This window comes from Dinoponera quadriceps, unplaced genomic scaffold (genome assembly GCF_001313825.1).
Source record: "Dinoponera quadriceps isolate SergipeBrazil2010 unplaced genomic scaffold, ASM131382v1 scaffold1069, whole genome shotgun sequence".
Classification (NCBI taxonomy): Eukaryota; Metazoa; Arthropoda; class Insecta; order Hymenoptera; family Formicidae; genus Dinoponera; species Dinoponera quadriceps.
This window is the reverse complement of record NW_014555200.1, coordinates 800,297-819,848: the sequence shown is the minus strand read 5'-3', so window position 1 is coordinate 819,848 and position 19,552 is coordinate 800,297. Positions and strand designations below refer to the sequence as shown.

The following is a 19,552-nucleotide window of genomic DNA, read 5'->3' as shown; positions in this document are numbered from 1 at the left end:
TGTCCCGAAAGGCACGGGATGCCTCGATCGATAGGTTTCCCGCCGGCTCACGCCTGGAAAGTACTTTGCCGATTTTCACGTAGATTCCCCTCGGAACGACCGTACGACTCATTTCTTTTTTTTTCTTTCTCTGGCAAATTCGCCCGAGTGTCTCCGAGAATAAGCTCTAAATTGGCCGTCGACTTAGCACGCAGGCAAGGTCGTTCGCTTCCCTTCTTCCCTTATGTCCCGGGGACTTTATATTTCACGAATTACGGTAATGTGTCGCGGGCGCGGCGTCGCGCGGGGAAAAGCGCCCCCGCAAATGCGAGCGCGGCAAAGTGACGGCAAAGTGCTCGTCAAATTATAGATATGCGCTCGGGAAACGTTTACCGTGTCGTCGGAGCGTATCCGCCGCTCCGACGACGGTACTTGGCCGATACGAATTTTCAGACGACGCAACGCTCCCCGGCGGTTTACCTGAGAGGAGGCCTGAGAGGAAGACGGGATGAAAAGCGCGACGGGGAACCCTTCGGCCCCGCTAATTTCATTACGGCTCGCGCTACGAGGGCTGTGCCCTGCGGATGTTACGACGAGCTCTTCCTCGCTAAATGTCTTTATTCAAGCGCGCGAGCAGGTAGCTTATAAGCGTCGCGCGTGCGCGCTCTCTCACTCGGCTGAGATTAAATTCTTCTTACTCGAGGATTACGGAAAATGCCGTTCGGTAACTTGGAGTAAGGTCAAGTTTGCCGAGCAACGGTCGATATCGAGCACGCCCGAGGGAAGTTTCCGTCCTGAGATCGATTTAACCTACTAATAAAGCGCATTTTAAATGCGAGAGCATTACGAGGCTCCGTAGTTTGCGCGCCGAAAGTTGTGCGAACGGGCACGGCGAAAGATTTACGCGCGGGCTTATATCGAGTTTAATGAAACGCGCGCGGCTCCAAGTTGCAAGTCGAGCGGCAAGAGTTTCGCGAAAGTCTCTCGTTAGGAAAACTAATCCGATTCGGCTGTCCCAAAGTCCGTCAATTGAATAAACGAGTGAAATGAAGACTCCAATGATACGATGCAACCTCGAAAATTTTCATCGGATGTCTGAATATTCGTGCGTCATGACTGCCGATTATTCGATCGATCGACACCACGGCAGTTCATGATGCGTTCAGAAATGACTGATTGGAAATTTTCGACGTACATGGAAAGGAAAGTTCCAAACCAGACGAAAACTCGGTGGCATGAAATGGAAACTCGGTGACGAGAAATGATATCTCTGTTAGGGCGACTGAGCACGTTCGTGCGAACATTCGGTTGTATTAAAACTCGATTGAAGCAACCGAGAGCAATTGGCCGAGCAGGAACACCTCCTACCAGTCGTCGTTCTGCTCCTACGCAACCGAATTTTCGTCCGATCCCCGGCAAATTCAAACCGACAATTTTTTCCGTCTGTAACTAGGAAGAATGGGACCGCGTTAATGGAGTCTACGAGAGACGAATGTATCTTCATTTGTCATAGAATCGCGCGCGAATTGACTCGCTCGCTTATCGGCAATACCAGCCGCGCCAATTTTTACCTCGTCCCGTAACTCACGGAGGAGGAGAAGGAGGTGAAATATTCAGCGTGCTCGTTTCGCGTGGTGTTTGAGGCGAAGGGGTCTCCGGCCAGGGTTGGCCGCCAGGGTTGCTGACTTGCTTCGCGTACGATGTGCGCGCAGCCCGGCGCGCCGGCATATGAATACTTGTCATGCTATCCTTAATACACGCGACGACGAGTAGTATTCCACGGGTTATTTTCGATGCATTCGCCTCTCGTACGCGCCGACTATTTAGATTTTACCTAGAATAGAAGCACGCCTGAGGACAGGCGGGCCAGATAACTGGATCGAATTTGGCACACGGACAGATCTCATTACTTATAAATAGGAGGACCCGCTACGTCGCTGCACGTTGTTAACAATTGTAATAATATATGAAACGTCTGCGCCGGGTCTAATTTCGGCGAGCCTCCGAGAGATCCCTTTTGTCGGGTATTTCGCGACACCCAAAACTTTTCCCCCGTTAAGGCGACTCGAGCGACCTGGCATCGCGATGAAAACGCGCTGAATGAAAAAACGAATTATATCGCGACGTTGCAATAAGCGGCAAGGTTAGATCAAACGCCTGGGCGCTAACTTCATGCTTGATTTCGACAAAAAACGCGTGTAAAGTTTGCCAATTGTTGGACAGTCAATATTTACCACTCGATCCGACAATACAATAAACCGATTGCAAAACAGAATGATTCATAGAGGAGCAAGAACACGGCCGCTCATCGTTTTGCCGCTCACGTCACCGCGCATAACATTCGATGCGATTGGCCGTAACTCGTTCTCGGTAATCAACAATAGTCGCTTCCAAACGATCTACTTCGGCGCGTTCGCTATCTCTCTCAACGGATATAAATAAATCGCACGAGATAAGCGATGAGCTTCATCGTGACGGACGGCGAAATAATGCGTGGGTGGTTCCGCGAGACAGAGGAACAGGACCGGTCCTAGTTTTCCGGCGAAACAACGTCACAACTTCGCGATCGACTCCGGCGGCTAGCGGATTCTTCGCGCGAACGCCAACTCGCTCGGTGATAATGAAGAGAAGGGGGCGCGCTCACTTCGCGATAACCAACTTGAAACCTCGGAGTAAAATTGCAACTTCGAGTCAGTCGCGGACTGAATGGGTGGCGCGATGTATCTCATTTGAACTTCGCTCGGAGCCGGAAAGCAATTTTCAACTTTTATCGCTCATCTAACTCGATTTTCGGGGAACACTGAGGTAATCGTTATTCTCATTCAACATCATCTCGCTCCCAAAATAACGCGTCCGACATGTGCAAGGCGTTTGCAGAAACAAGGAAAAACAAGACAAATACGCGCGACTTTTGGAAGTAAACAATAATAGCGAGGGGCCGCTTGGGGCGCAAAAGACGAAGGAGTCGCGGCTCACCTTACGCGGCTCCGGAGCGTAAATTCCCGGCAAGGGCGCCAGCAGGTGCAGGCCGGGATTCGGGATGCCCGAGGCTGGGTGTCCCGGTGGAATCGGCAGCGGCACCAGCTTCAAGCCCCACGGCAGGTACCACGGCGCCGTGTGATGCATCCTGGCGGCGATTTCAACCGCGATCGGCAGGCGCGACGACGATCGGTCGAGGATCACGCTCCAGCGTGCGAGTGAGCTCTTCGCGACGGAGCGAGATCGGGTGCGATGGGTGGGATCCGACACACACGTTCTAACGCGGACTCACGAGCGTTTTTCCTCGAGGCGTCGACGACGCGGAAAAGAAGAAGGATGAGGAGGAGGGTAGAGGGGATCACCTTGGCATTTTCCGAGACGCTATCCGCTACCGAGAGCTCCGGTACTCTCTCTCTCTCTCTCGGAAAGTACTCGCTCCTTTCCTTACGACGAGAGAGCCGACGACTTTCCCTCTCTATGGGACACGTCACACGCGCGAAAGATGCAGGAACTGCTTACGCGTCATCGCGCGCATCGTCGGCAAAAGTGCGTTGGACGTAATTACGCAGTCGGTTGCGCGGCACACGTGTCACAGTCATACGCCGTGCGTAGAAACGATGGGAGAAGATCTTCGTTGTCGCTCGTATATCGCCGTTCGTATCGCGAAGAGAAACCCCCGACAAAGTGTGCCCGGTGCGAGCGCGCGGCGTCGACTGATTGCCGATCGAGCGTCTACGCGCGAGCACATGGCCGCGCGCGTCGACCCCCACCAGCGGCGATCGGCGGGCTCCGGGTCGCCGCCGCGGACACTTCGGAGGCAGCGCGTCAGTGTTTTCATCCTCGCCGAGGGCTGGACTTTCGACAGAGGACGATACGTCAAATCGTTCGTATCAGAAATCAATTTTACGCCAAATAACGATAATTCAGATATTACGTATAGTTACATAATATACTTATTGAGATAAGATGAAAACAGCCAACACGACTCATTTGACATTTCGTGGTTTCGCTCCTGACTCGCGTGCAACCTGATACGCTAATGCGACAGCTTTAAATGGCTCTCATTTAAAACCTATTATTCGAGCAGAATTTTAATGAACAGAAAGTTGCTTCGTTTGCTGCTGAGAATCTCTCATTGCACTCTACACCATATATATATATATATATATACAAGTATATAAATGTACACATACACACACACATATTAATCGATAAACAAACAATGTTTCAAGGAGCTTCCGGCGAGCGCAGAGTGAGTGAAACTTTTTTATTCTTTGTTTTTTCTTTATACACCTACTGTATCAACTTTTGCACTGCTAAGAGATTTCTCCTACAAGACTGATGCTCGATAAATACAAGAAAGAAAAGAAAAGCGTCTCGGTAAACTGAAACAAAGGAAATAGTGCGGAAATATATTCCAAAAAATATGGCCGTTAATACCATTCTGTAATCTGATCCTTGCGACCGGAACAGGAGGTGCAATGGACACCGAGCTTTGACGTCAGCAAGCACGTCGTAACGAGCGTTGATTCGCTCGCCGAAATTAAGGGATATCCATTGGCGGATAACTTACGCTGAATCCGAATCAACCGGCTCGCTGGCTGATTTCGGTGCAATACAGCCTCGGACCTCCGAAACTTGACGCGTGTCTACGTCGGAGATAGACACCGGAGATCCGATTCATGACTAATCCAGACCTAAATCGAGATCGAGTCACGTGCACGAGGTGCAGGAGATGAACGAAATAAAAAGCAATACAACGCAGGAACCAGCCAGGAGATGATAATTGTGGACACGATAATAAAGCCACAATAATTTACAACGAAAATCGATAATCCGCCGGCTGGCGGAGAAATAAAACGATTATCAGACGCGTTCTCCGGATGATTTAAAAATAACGGAGGGAGGGAAAAATATATCGAGACTCTCGCTTTATCATTCGTTCGTGCAACGTTTTAATTAGAAAACTAAATTTCATCCTCCCGAGTCGATGCTTACGGGTCGAAATGCATCCACGCGGCCAGATTCGGAGGAATTATAATTAAGTACAGTTTAATTAGGCTGTCCCAAAGTTGGATGCGCACCCGGGAAACTGACCCTATCTAACTTCAATCCTGGGGAGAGCTCGTGTCCGTCAGAGAATGTGGCCCCCGCCGGCTCGATTATATCACTTATTTATCGATATTACTTTGCGAATTATGTAGACGAATCCGCTCAACGAGTCCGTCGCTCCGACAAAGGGGCCATGCGCGACGCCACTTTAAACATGTATCTCGATGAAGTGTCGAAGAAAACGGAGCATTCACGCCATGACGAAGTCAAAGTTTATCGGCGAGCTCGGAACTGGAGCGACCGGTATCGTTTCGCGACCGGGAAACGGAAAGACAAACATCTTGCATGTAAACACATGTCGCCATTCACTTTCGAGCCGCGGTATGACGTCGGCTATTCCATTTCCATGGCATTGAAATGTACACGGGGTTCGTCGGAGAAAAGCTGGAAATCAATAGCTCCGATCGGCTTTTTGCGTCTCTCGACGTGCATACGTACGACGCGTGTAATTCACAAGAGAAATCTTGTAATCCTCGTTTACTATTGGACCGCCAATCAATCGTGGCATTCAAAGATTGATGTCCCATTATTAAAACATCCGTCGTTCGTCTTCGTCTCGGCGACTTGGCGCACGACTTCTGCGTTATATTACGGAGAAGACGGATATATCGACTGACGTGGAACAACGTCTGTATGTAAGCGATTGATTTTGTATTGCCTTGCCACGAGTCTGCGTGGCTAACGGCAAATAACCGTGCACGAGATGCATTAAGTGCAGCGGTATGTCCAAGCAAATATTGACAAACGATATTGGCTGCGCAGAAACGATCGTCGAATATTAATATTAATGTTTCCGAATTATTCGCTAATGACACAAGCTTCATCGCTTGTGAGAGATCGGTAAGCTTCGCGTCAGGAAATTTCTAAGCCGATGATTAGCGTTAATTGCTTGACAGCTCGTGGACACGTTGGAAACCAGAAATTAAGATAAGTCAGACTTTACGGGACGAAATAGTCAATTACGCAATCGAGAGTCTAGGCCTGTTTTAATTATGAGCGAGCTTTAGCAGCGAGTTTTGTCTTGTGATTCCACGGGAGTTTAGTCGTTGTTGTGCAACTTTTATCAATACAGCGAGAGAGCCGGAGAAAATCAGCCGCAAGCTTGACGAAGGAAAGAATTCGCGAACTGTTCCTGACACCCTATTAATTCCATCGAAGTTTCGTCCGGCAATCGAAAGGACACATCGACAAACCTGGGAACAAAAGTATGACGATGAAGCTCACATTTTCACGCACGCGTGCAGTTGGTGCGGCGAAATGAATCCCGCGAAATATTAGTTGGAACGAGTTACGACCGATATCTTGCGAATTCGCAAGAGACTTCGGTAGAGGGGGAGGAGAAGAGAGAGAGAGCACACGAGCGAGAAAAAATTGTCCGCGTCTACATCGAATTTTTTGACGATACTTTTCGCGGATCGAACGTGAACTTTCGAGACGCGCTCTTTGGTCGTTTTCTTCGAAAATCGCAGTTTCGGAGACTACTAAAAGTAAGTTTCGAGGAAAAAAGATCGGTCCGTACCGAAAAGCGTCCAGTAATGTCGCGCAAACTAGATTCTCGATTCACGACCCGAAAACTTTCGGGAACTACATTGCTCGTAGATAAAAGTCGAAAAGCCGACGCATCGCCATGAAACGTGCTCGACGTGAACATTTCCTTCGTTCACTCGACATTTCTTCATAACAACGTACGCATACGCGTATAGGAGATGCGAGCGAACGGAATGAGACGCGCTCTGCCTCGAATTTTATTGGGAAAATCCAATTCTTCGTGAGAAACAGAGAGAGAGAGAGAGAGAGAGAGAGAGAAAGAGAGAGAGAAGGAGATAGTAAAAAAAAAAAGAGAGTTTAAGTTTGCGTTTCGTATTTACGCGAAACAAACCTCTCGTTTGCTTACACCCTGCATAAACGTGCTTCCACGCACGACACGCGATGGATCGTTGACACGCGCGGCGGCCGCACGGGCGACTTTTGCGTAACGTACGTTAACGTAACGTAGTGTGTATCATTCGATACGGGCGCGGCACGCACCAACGTCGCACGCAGGGTCGCGTGCCCGAGTGAAAATTTCCCCGACGCGTGTCCCACTTTACGGCTGTTTAGTTACTCACTCATTCAAATCGATACGCTCTCACTAAACATATATTTTGTCGAACCCCAGATATACTTGAGGCATATCTGTGAAAATGAGATAAGATCTCCGGCCGAATATCAAAGAGTTATCAGCGCGGAATAAATGATTCTCAGATATTCATCGCTGATAAACGGATTACCGTCGTTTTTACACTAATTCGCTTCTTGACGATATTGTCGCGCGTGTAAATTGTGTTTTTATTTTCTTCTGCTTCTGTAACGTAATATCGGGTCCGTTAGTCGCGCAGTCTTTACAGTTTGCTCCGTCGGACTGCTCTCGTACGTAACGTGAATATGTAAATCGTAATCCATTTACACGAGAAACAAATGTTCACTGTCAAATTACTGTCTCCCGATAATCTTCCAGCGATCTTCCACGTAGCGTTGACTAGTATAAAGTTAGGCGTGCAAAATCGTTTTCGGGTCACGATTCGGCCGATCTGAGCCGGACGTAGTGAGGAAAATAATCGACAGCTCTTAACGAGAAGGAGGAATAAAAAAAGAGAAAGTGGAGGGAGGACGCTAAATAAAGAAATGTTGGAGCGGAATATATTCGTCGATCGTCATCTCGGTGTTAAAAGTCACACGTGGAAGGCGAAAGATGGTCCGGCGAGGAAGAGCGCGGGGGACTATATTAAAAGTAACGATCGCGCCGGTGCGCGAATTTCGGCGGGGCGCAAGTGCGCATGCAGAACGTGTTTGCCGAACGAGTTGCTGCCTGCCGTGCGGCCTTTTCTTCCTAAACCGAAATAGACGACCACGGGTGGTTCCAGCCAGCAATCTCGTCTTTCAGAGGCTCAAGGTGAATTACAGTCGCGCGTATCTCCTCCACTTGGTGCTATAACTCGCATGGGTGGACAAAGAGCCGCGTGCGAGGCTATTTACTCTCGTGATATTTGTACGACGTCGGATATAAAAGAGGCCTAAAGCGCATCCACGGAAAGACTTGAACGAGAAAGACACGCGTCATCGAGATGACCATTATTGCTTCCGATCGTTCCCCAATAGCGTTCTCTCTTCGTCGCGGAATTCTAACAGAGAAATATCAAGAATTACTACTCTCGACGGACGTCTTCTTCCTCCTCCCCCTTTCTCCCTCTCTCTCTGTCTCCACCTCGAAATCCGGAAAAATAGCGTTCGTGCGACGTAGTCCAGGGAAACCGGAGGAAAAATCCGGTCTTTGCGCGAAGAAGACGTAAAAATCTCCGCGCGAGATGGCGACTGTTCTTGGCCGGCACCGAGCAAGATAAGTAGTCTCGCGAAAGACAGGTCGGTTGTTTGGTGGCACCTGTCGTCGGTTTGTCATTTGTCGCGCGTAGAGAATCGCGAGACTCGGCCGAGTGCGAATAATTTACAGCGGCGTACTCGAGAGAGGAGGCCAGGTATAATGGCCACTACGTGTCTCGCGACGGCGACGGCATCAGGATGATCGTTCGGCCAGGAATGCATCAGATTGCCGGCGACGTTCGCCTCCGTTTTACACCGAGACGCGCGCATTTGGATCAAGCGATGAACTTTTTAGAATTCCGTCGCCATGCGCAGTAACTGATGTCATTATGAGGTTCAATGAGCTTGATTTTGAATGCCATGTCGCGTCTTTGGTCGCGCGTGAATGCGCTCTTACGAGCGACGCAAGTGTCACAAACGAAGTATCACACGGGGAAAGTGTAGTCGGACCTGGATGATCGTGGACTTGCGGGGCAGGGGGGAGGCAATAATAAGAATTACACAAAGATATTGCGAGATCATATGAGGCACGCAATCATACTCACGATAAATGGTAAAGCTGCAATTACAACGTGCCAAACTGCGTTTCTCGCGATAACTGAAGTAATTATAGAATTTTCCGCGCGTAGTCTTGCGCAGTAACGATCTTTTTATTTACTATTGTGATGTAATGGTTGGTATTTTTACATAATGGCTGATAGCGAAGGAATCAATAATCCCGTAGAGCCAGTATCGACCTTACGCAAGCGAAATTTCGTGAGCGCACTTTCACGCCGCTAAATGATCGGTCGTGATGCCGAAACTGGCCGCCGATGGCCCATATATCAGAAATTTCGTCAGTCGCAGAAGAACGCGCACAAAGCGTGTCCAGCTGTAATATCACACGAAGAGCTGCGCTAACCGCTCCCGCGCAAGACGGCTAATTTAACTCGCGAAATTAGCCGTGGCGAGAAAGATGATTCATATCGATTTTTGTTGCCAAAGCTCGGCTCTGATGAACTCTGCGAAGTAAAGAGCAAACTTTGCTCGTATCGTCTCGGTCTTGCGCGTTACCTCGTCGTTTTACCAAAATGGAACGGAGACGCGAGAAGTCCGTGTTTAGTTCGCAACTCTAGCCGAGAGAGTGGCATCGACTGAAATTATAATTCGCATCTCGAAATACCGCATTAGTCGCGATGCACTTCTGAAATACAAATGAAAACGAGGACTAAGTCGAGAGGCCGCAAAAAGGGGATCAATTACTGACCGAATGAATTCCGACAGTGAAATTGACACACGTGACCTTTCGCGCAACGAAACGAAAAACAACGGCGAAAGTATGTTAAAGAGATTTTTCGCGACGCGGCAAGAATATGGGGCAGCTCGCGGATAAACGCCTTCCCCCCGTCACAAATCGAATACAACAATCGCGCGCGTCAACAGTGGCTACTAGCGCGGTCGACTATTGCGTTTTTTGTCGATAAACCGATGACCAGGTGATGCATTTTAACGCCGCGGGCGTTTTACGCGCTACGTCGATGTGTGCAAATTTGCGGTGGCGCGGCAAGTGCGGCGACGACTTCATTTTTCGAGGGCGTTAACGCGAGTAACGGTTATAACGAGGCAAACATGTCGTTGGCATAGAGCACCGCTGGTCGATACACTTTAGACATCCCACGTTTGTGGGAGACATCATAAATTATGATGACGACCGTAACGAGCAACGCTACTGCGCGCACGTATAATACGCATGGCGGCGGAGCGCGCACTTTTCATTCGTTTAGTATTTTCAGTACGCACGTTGTCGAATTCAATTTCGAGAGACAAAACGTCGTTTCGACGAGAGAAGTCGCGAGCAACCTGGGTAGGGCGCTCCAACTCTAATTACGAGCCGTCTAATAATACGATGACAGTCGTACACCCGATGAGCATCAACGGGGAACATCTTGGCGGAATCCATATTTTCGCGAACTTTCTCATTCATACAACGCGAAATTGGCAAGTGCGGCGGAAATTCCACATGGTAGAGAACGTTGCCGCCCCACTTCGCGTTCCACGACGGAAATTCCGCTTGGTAGCAGCAGCGTGCCTTCCCCCCCCTCCCCCTCCCTCGCTTTACATCCGCGACGGTTTATTTACAATCCGACAAACTCCCGAATTTATTCGAGAGAGTACCGATCGCAAAAATTCCACGGCAGAAAACGTCGTTATCGGGATTCTCACAATCAGCCGAAAATATAAACCGCGCCCCCGCCGCGCGCATCCATTAAATATGCGCGAATACGTACTTCCGGCGTATATACGTACGAACTATGATATATATACTATGTGTAAACACACAACTATGCGCGGAATTACGTGAAAGGGGAGTAAATTCGAGGGTTTTAGAAGCTCCTCGTAAATTACACGCCATTACTCCGCGGTGTAGCGACTCGCCGTCCCTCTCGGCGATGAAATAAAAATCCCCCTAAATTTCGCGTTACGAGGTTTTGTCATCGGGAGAACGGCGCGTTTGTTGCCGGAATAACTTTTTCCCGGCTGACACGCGAGCGTCGGCCGGTCGAGCAATTTTAACCCCGCTTCTCCGACGAGCTTATTTAGATAGTAGCGGAAATAAAAAAAAAGGCCGGTAAAGAACGTTCCGCGTGTGCGCGCAGCCCGCGCCCACTTAATCGTTTACAAGACGACACGTTTTTTTACGAGGCCGTGCGCAACGCCTTATTACTACTAACGAGACCGTTAATACCGTACATCAAAGTAACCGAGTTTCCTGTCCGAGCCGGCGGAACGAGTGTGTGTTTAGTGTTTCGACGTTTCATTATCGACAAACTTTACGAGGGCTTTCGGGGCCTCCGACACGTGCCGCTCTCCTTTGAAATGGAGCTCGTCCGTTTCTCTCGTCGTGGTCGTCGCGACACGTTCATTCGGACGAGATCAAGCGGGCAGGGAGCTTTCACATAAAAATAACGACGACTTTACTACTACCAGATGCTGCCACGCGGTTGTGCGCGACCTACCGCACTAGAGATTCCCACCGGATCATCGGAAGGATCTCTCAAGGATGTGACCGATCAGGCCGCTGGCTATAACGCCATTCTTCTCGAGAGAGTAACACCTACACACTTTGCCGAGATTCATCCAGCTAAATGGCCGACAAATTCGCAATGCTTCTGATGACTGGCGTAAAAAAGAACGAATTCCAAAAAAAGAATTCGTCTCTGCTCGATATTGACCGCCGCTACGCTCGATTGAGGGCAGCGAGATTAATAAATCTCTCAAGTTGACCTGATTATTGTCGAAGGTACGAACGCAGGCATCGATTATGCAAGGAATATCGGTTAGCTCATCTAGTCGCTTTAGTCCGATCGACAAGTCGCTGATGATGAAACCACACGATCGCAATTCACCCGATTCTGATGAATAAATCGCACGATAAACGCGGACGAATATCGGTCAAAATGGAAAAAAGAAACATTAATCGACGGCGCAGTCAACGAGGGCGACACGGTGCAATCCAGAAATAATCCGAAATATCGCAGCCACGTATATGTATACAAAAAATACCAGCGCTCGGTTGCGAACTTGTCCGATAAATTTGGCATCGTCATGCCGCCGTTTGCGGGAACTTTGCGAAACGCACAACAATTAAAAGTACCCCGTGTACTTGTTCATTTTTCAAGTCCAACAGACAAGTCCTGTTTATCTACACATGCGTAGCAGCTGTGATACGCGCAGTTTCCGCACAAAAAATGGAAGAGCAATAAATCATCTGGGAAAGAGAGAGAGAGAGAGAGAGAGAGAGAGAGAGAGAGATCGGCGAAAAAGTCGGTTATTTGTACCAGTATCTCTCATTTCCAACCAATCACGGCCCTCGCAGTGGAAACGTCGGCTCGTGCATAATTTTGCGCTTAAATATTTCATCTTGGTACCGACGTCTACGAAGAATCACGATGAAACATTAAACGCTACCCTTCGTCTACCATCGAGAGCCGAGACCTCCAACGTCGGGGAAACTCTACTAATCCCGAATATCTCGAGTTTCCTCTTATATCCGCGAATAGGACTGTTAATTTAAGCAGCCTCATTAACGACACGGCGATGAGACTGAGCGCACGGATACACACCGACGCGGCAAACAATAACACTACGCGATACTTAATTCTAGGGCAACCGCGTCGAGTCGCAGAGAAATTCAATGCTCTGCATTGCAGTCGAGGGGATGCGCTATCGAATCGCCTTAGCTTAAGCTTAGTCCCCCTTTAGACCGCTTTAGCCAGCCACGTCGTATCTCACTCGCCGCGTAACAGACATCATTTTTCATCGCGAATGCGCACACCGTCTACACCGCGAAAACACCGCGCGCCCCGGTATAATGATAGTCCCGCGCGACTGGCTACTTACATTATTTAGTTCTTTGCACTTCGCGAGTATTAAGCGGTAAGCCTGGCGGCCTCGTTACATTTTTCACGCGGCTGATACGAAAAATGCCGGCAACTTAACGTTAGTAAAAGTGCCGTGTTTCCAACTGTACCGCGCTTGTGTTTCCTTTTTCTCCGAGCGTATGATATCTCTGTATTATGCGTTCTTTCGCGCTCATTGAGCTTACGCCGACGTACACACAAATGCGGTTGGCAAAAGCGACGGTTATAATTACGTTGCGTACAACTTCGTTTAATTTCGCGCTCGGAGCACCTTCGTCGCTCCGGTAAGACGATCGAAATTTTTCGACAGCGCGTAATTTATACCGCGCTGACCTGAAGGAGCGTATTGTGTGCTTGGCAACAGGTGAAGGATGTTAATTAAGAAGTTCGCGCGCCAGTATTTCGAGCGAAAGCGGAGTCTCGAGGCGCCGAGTGTGCCCTCTTGTAAGTACAATTTACACATACAGGCGTTTAATGCGATATGAATGTTGCAAGCGTCGTAACAGCATGTTAATAACTACCAGCTAACGGGCTTAATCCGCTTCTGTAAGACGTTGCGTTTAATGACCATTTATTCTACGACGCGCTTCAAACCGCGCGCACGTAATTTCTTCCTTCACTTTCTTTCTTCTCCCCCCCCCCTCTCCCGTCACTCTAAATTAATCTAACGCGAGACGAGCGATTGTTACCAATTGGAATAACTGTGCGAAATGATATCGCGCGCATGGAAATAAATGAGCGTTCAGAAGAGCGCGTACTTTACATCACTCTCTTCCTGAAAACGCGAGGTCTCTATCCGAATAAATTAATTCTGGCACGCACCACGTGCATTGGCAACGGTAAAACTCAATTAAGAAGCTGTCCGCGGTATTTCGGTCGAATTACGAATCTCTCGCTCTCCGATGCGGCGATACGATCGCGAATGCATGGCGAACTATCGGAGTTCGCGATCGTTGACCGTGCAATCCGCCATCCGCGATGGAACCCGCGCAGTTGTTCTTTTGCCGTTCACCCTTCATGACGACGATGACGACGACGATGTTAGCGGAGCCCCCGCTTTCACCGTGTAGGCGCGTTTCTGTGACTCCACGTGCGTGTACGGGCGCGCGCGCACAGCTTTTCGCCCGAAGCACCGTGCGATTGGCAAAGAGAGACAAATGTGGCGGGACAGAAATTGGCCGTGGCATGTCGGAGACGATGCAGATAGACGGGAGCGACCAGGAAGAGGAAAGAGCGAGCGAACGAACGGGTTGAGAGAAGTCGGACGGAGGATCGCGATGCCAACCCCGAGTTATTCGCATAAGCCGGCCCATCGTCCCATCGGCCACCTCTTCCTTCCTACTCCGCCTTCTTCGTCGCCCATGATTTACCGATCGCACCGAAATACCGAGGATACCGCGCAGTATAATCCCGCAGACGTAACCCAACAGGAGACGGCGAAAATGGCGAGAACGGGCGAAATTCTGTCTGGCTATTATCCTTATAATCTCATCGTCGGGATTCCCTTGCTCACGCGAAGGCGGTACGCGGACATTTCTAAATTACACGGCGAGAAAAATGAAAGAGCCGTTGTTGAGCGGGAGTATGAAAAATCGGCCGCAACAGAGTCGCGGTTTCGCCGTCGCGGAGTAATCGCGGGAAGTGTCGCGGGATCTAATGGGTGAGAAATTGGGCCCGAGATACACACCGAGGCAAGGTGATCCGCCGAATTTCCCTATTGGTCGTCGCTTTGCAGACGAGACGGAGACACGAGCGGGTGCCGCGACCGAAACAAGAAGGAGCAAGTGGAAAGAGGCAGACACAGTGGACGGACGTTATATTTAGCGTGAGCACGTGGCCGGGTACTCTCTCTCTCTCTTTCTCTCTCTCTCTCTTCCCCTTACCCCGGAGCTCTGTCTCACGGAAAAGCTGATGGCGATGTGTGAGTACCTGTTGCCCCTGGGGACGCTCAGACGTCTCCCCCGGGTATCCTCCCCCTCCGTCGCACGACTCGCCGGAGAACCGCCGCCGTTGCCGCGCGTCTCCCCCCATAATCAGCAGAAATCGCCCGAAGAGAGGAACGCAAAGAGGGAGGCGCGACGGAGAGGGGGAACGCCCATTGTCGCTTTGGCCGCGGTCCAGACCGAACCGCTTTTCGTGAGAAATCAGGCGATTGCTGGCTTCCGATGACGACGACTTCGCGTCGTTTTGCTAGATTATTATAGCGCCGACAGCTTCGGCTAATGATGCCGCACGTGTCGGGTTAGCGCCTGTCCTCGCTCCCCCCCCCCTTTTAACCCCTCTCTCTCTCTCTCTCTAACTCTAGCTCGCGACAAAGCTGTCGACCTTCTCGATGCTAAATCGGTTGTATTGCCTTTGATTGGCGCTCGATTTCCCGACTGTTGAAGTTCACCTTGCGACTTCTCGAAGAATAATTCATCACGGCCGTCGAATCTCTCGCGTAAAATCGCATCTCCGTTTCGTCAACTGCACTATCTCATGTTCCAGCGGAGGGCTCCACTGAAAATATCTCGCCGTTGACGAATTAGCAGCGCGACTATATCTATCATCCTCCGCGTCTGTATACAGGCTATTTATTTAGCGCACGTGGCACCCTTTGATCCGGTATATGATGGTTCGGCTAATATACGAACGGCTATATTCATAGCATCGCTCGAGCGGCCGTCGCGCGGTTTCACGTTTATTCCTTCACATTTCAACCTCGCTCCCTCGTGTTCCCGGCGGTAATACTAATCACACCGTGAAAAACAGAGGAATGCCGGCGTCACGATCGTAACCTGTCGTCGATATTATCACACAAGAAAGATACGTGTCGAACAGATGAAAAGGAACAATAATACCTGCTATAAATTACATTTATATAATATACAGGTATTGGTACTTTCACGCCCACGCGGTGAAAAGAAAAACGAGAAAAAAAGAGAGAATCGAGAGCAATAGTGAAAAGGAGTGAGACAAAGAAATTGGCATGCAACGCCGTGAATCTAACAACCTATCCAAATGATGTATTCCGATTTCTTTCACATCTTGAAATGTAAAACTACGACAAATATATGACATGTATCTCCCCATGAATGCCAATAAGCGATTGTACGGACGATCTATTCCTTCGATTTTCACTTATTGATAGAAGGGTGAAGAATTGATTGAGGGGTATCAACTTGCCCGTATAACCATTTACGGGCAAAAATGGAAAGACATATGCGAAATATTTTTCGTAATTTGTGACAAGTTTGAAGATTGTATCATATTGGGTAAGTTTACTTGTAAATTATCCCTAACGTTATTTCCGCAGCGCTCTCGTCAAACTTGGCTGTTCCCCGTCGGAGGAGAATTTAAAATTCGTTGCGAGACGTAATTTATTAACTGTCGCTTTCTAGTTCAAGGCCGTATCGTCGGGCCGGCGTCGAAAGTCAGAAAAAGAGAGAGGGAACATCCGCGCGAGGAGAGAACATCACGCTCGCTCGCTCGAGAGAGAGAGAGAGAGAGGCGGGGAGATTGCGCAAGCGAGGCTCTCCGATGATGTAAGGCAACCGTTACGGCGGTGCCAGATGACATTACTCGCGCGTAGAATGCCCGCGAGGCTTCCGATTAGGAAAGTAATTGCCACGCTCGGATCCGTTGGGAGCCCGAGATGATTGCCTCGTACAAATTCAGTTCGGACGTTCCCTTCGCGCGATGACCTATTAACTCGCCGCCATAACCCGACCCGTAACGACCGAACGCTATTTTCGACGCGCGCGATTACAATTCGCGTGTCCCTCCGACCTCTCGGAGTGCGCTCCGTTCGGCGATCGACATTCTGTATCGCGAGTCGACTGAATTCTTCGTCAAATCATAAGGAACGATAGGCGCGCCGTTATTATTAACGTTGCCGGGGTTTATTCAACTTCGTTCCACGTTACCGCCACGTGTGACGAAATTTCGCATGACGCATATTTGCATACGCGCCAATTACATATTAATCCGACATACATTGCGCCGTTTGTGTTGTGGGAGCGCATTGTAAGCCGGAATATCTCCACGATGATTAGAATTGAAAGTGATGCCTTCGCCCGTCGTTCCGCGTGTCTAATAATTCAATCCTTCACTAAGTCCATAAGTCGAACTCTAACTGGATTATCGTCGCGGACGCACGCTCGTGTCGGTCCGCTCGTACCGAGATATTGACGAAATTATTCGCGCCGATGACACATTCATCGGCGAACTTAACGACACGTGCGCCCCGGAAGCCTCGAAACTGAATAATTGGGCGAAACAAGAAACTGCGCGCAAATGCAAATAATTAATCAGCGAACAAACAAACTCGCAATTCTCCGATAAAGCGATTCAACGGGTATAACAGTTGAACGCCTTCCTCCATCCAGCGGATTTTTATCGCGTTTTTCTTTAAGGAAAAGCGAACGTAGCCTTTAAAGCAGCCATGAATCTTATTTTATCAAGCACCACGAACGGCCACATATCCTAGCCGCAATGCATAAAACGTCCTGCAAGTCTGGCCGTACGCTGTCCGGCGTAGCTGCTCGCGTGAGGGAATTTTTGCCGTTTTACGGCCTCCGCAACTCCTTCCCGCGGGTTACCGCTTAAAAAAATCGAAAGAATTAAAAAAAAGCAAAGAGTTGAGAGAAAAAAGGAGCTCACGCAGTCCGAGAGTCGCTGGACCGAAACCCGCATTGGCGGTCGACTTTCACTATTCGCGCGTACGTGGCAAGCTGACCAACTCTCGTGCGTCGAAATCCAACGCGCGCAGATAAGCGGACGAAAAAGGAGAAAACAAAAAAAAAGTGGTTAAACCGGAAATCAGATTGCACGCCCAGAACGTCGAATCCAACGCTGGCTGGTTGGCAGGCCGGCCGCGCGAAGTCCCGTGACGTATGTAAAAACAACGCGAGCGTGACGTAACGTTATTAGCGGTGGCCGTTTGTGCCGGGAAACTGCGCGGCCGGACTTCCGACAAAATTGATTTATTCGTTTGTTTCTTTATGGGCTCGTCAACGTCGACGCCGATATCGCCGAAGAAAAATAATTGATCGGCGCGCGATGTTACCTGCACAGCGATGATTTTTGCAACAACGCGCCGTCGTCGAACATAGTGAGTTTTCCAGCGGCCAGAGGCTTCCGTTAATATGTAAACGCCGCTTGTTTCATACCGTCCATATATTATGCATTATTTGATGAATATCTCTCCTTATAATGTTTTAACAATAATATTGTTATTTAATTTGCGTGCCAGAGAATATGTATCAAATAACGGCTTATATTAATAAAAGCATCTGATTATGTTATTTTATTCAACGACGCCGTGTCGTATCTGAAAATGATTCTCAGGTCTCTCTCTCCTCCTCTCTCTCTCTCTTTCTGCCGCAATTAAATGACTATATAAATGATAATAATTGTAATATAATAACATAATTATTTTATGTGCTATTATTTAATTTGCGTGTCACAGAGAAAGTGGATTAAAAGTGCTTGATTTGATTCGGCAATGAAGCTCCATTTGTGTTTTCGTCGTTGACGTTCTATTTCCAATGACAAGTGAAATATTAGCTCCTTGATGGATTACCCAGCCAATGTGTGACCGATATGATCACCGCTGTTCTTCGATCTCTCGCCCAATGTTACTCGCGTGGTAGGGAGCCGATATCATCGTACGTAAAGGACGAGAACCGGCCATCTCTTGAAAACGACGATAAGAAAAACGCTGGTAACAGGAAATATCTACGATGCGGATCGATCAAATCGCGAAGGACGCGCCTGGACCGGTGGGAAACTCGCGGAAGCGCGATACGCCCGCGAATCGGATAACCGTGCGAGCGGAAATCGAGCTCCCGCGGACGTATCCGTCCCGAGGATATAAACGATGTCGATGGTGGATCTCGCGGTAATTCCCGGCGGAACGAAAGGCAAAGTTTGCCCGTAAGTCGTTAAACGAAGTGATAACAATGCTCGAGTTGGCACTGCACATCGACGAGGGAGCTCCATAAATTCGGCAGCAGTCACAGCCACACGTACCCAACTATTTTCGGCTTCGTAAAAACTCGTGCGGAATTGTCGGAATTATGGTTCATGAAATAACGAGGGCACGCGCTCGATAAAAATATGTTTGTCCGAAGGCTCCGAGGCACGCGTATGCCTTGTTCCCCGGGCTTCTAACGCGATTATTCTGGCAGGTACTACGCGGATGCTGCGAGTAAGTAGACAATTTCGTAAAGGGCACGTACGGCGCGAGAACGATTCGATATCGCGATCGTATGCATCCGACGGCGCACTACAGGACCACTACAGACACATACCGATTAATTTCAAAACATGAGAACTAGTTGCTCAAAAGAAGGAAAGTGAACCGAGTGATGACTTTTTCTTAGCGGTAGAATGATATTTTTCTCCGTGCAATCTTGCCATTTCGAGCGGCAGAATGTTCACCACCACCGCTGGAAATATTTCCGCTCGTCTTCGGTGAGATTTCGAAGAAATTTCAAGAATAATATGTACAATCGCGATTGGTACATGCGCGATATCTTATCGACAGCCGCGGTAACAATGGCGAAACGTATCGCGGCTCGTCACGGCAAATAATCCCCGTCGTTTCTTGCGACATCGTCGTCGTCGTCTCATCAATCCGGATGTAACACCGCGAGTACGCCGAGTGAGTTGGAAGACGGGAATACGCGCGATGAAATTTATCTTCGTAACACGCGCAATCTCCGCCGGAATCCTCCGGGCAC

The 19,552-nt window shown here is 49.1% G+C and overlaps 1 protein-coding gene across 4 annotated transcripts in view; it reads right to left on the bottom strand.

Moving 5' to 3' along the window:
- The window catches only part of LOC106743475 (RNA pseudouridylate synthase domain-containing protein 2-like), a 106,400-nt gene that overhangs the window by 76,213 nt on the left and 10,635 nt on the right, over positions 1–19,552 (bottom strand). Inside the window, exon 1 of one of the 4 annotated variants that reach the window (XM_014617342.1) lies at positions 2,956–3,688. The exons of the other annotated variants lie outside the window; for them this stretch is intronic. Coding sequence (XP_014472828.1) covers positions 2,956–3,105 — 150 coding nt within the window. The 5' untranslated portion in view covers positions 3,106–3,688. Of the gene's footprint in view, positions 1–2,955; positions 3,689–19,552 lie in introns of those variants that run through there. 4 annotated transcript variants of the gene reach the window in all.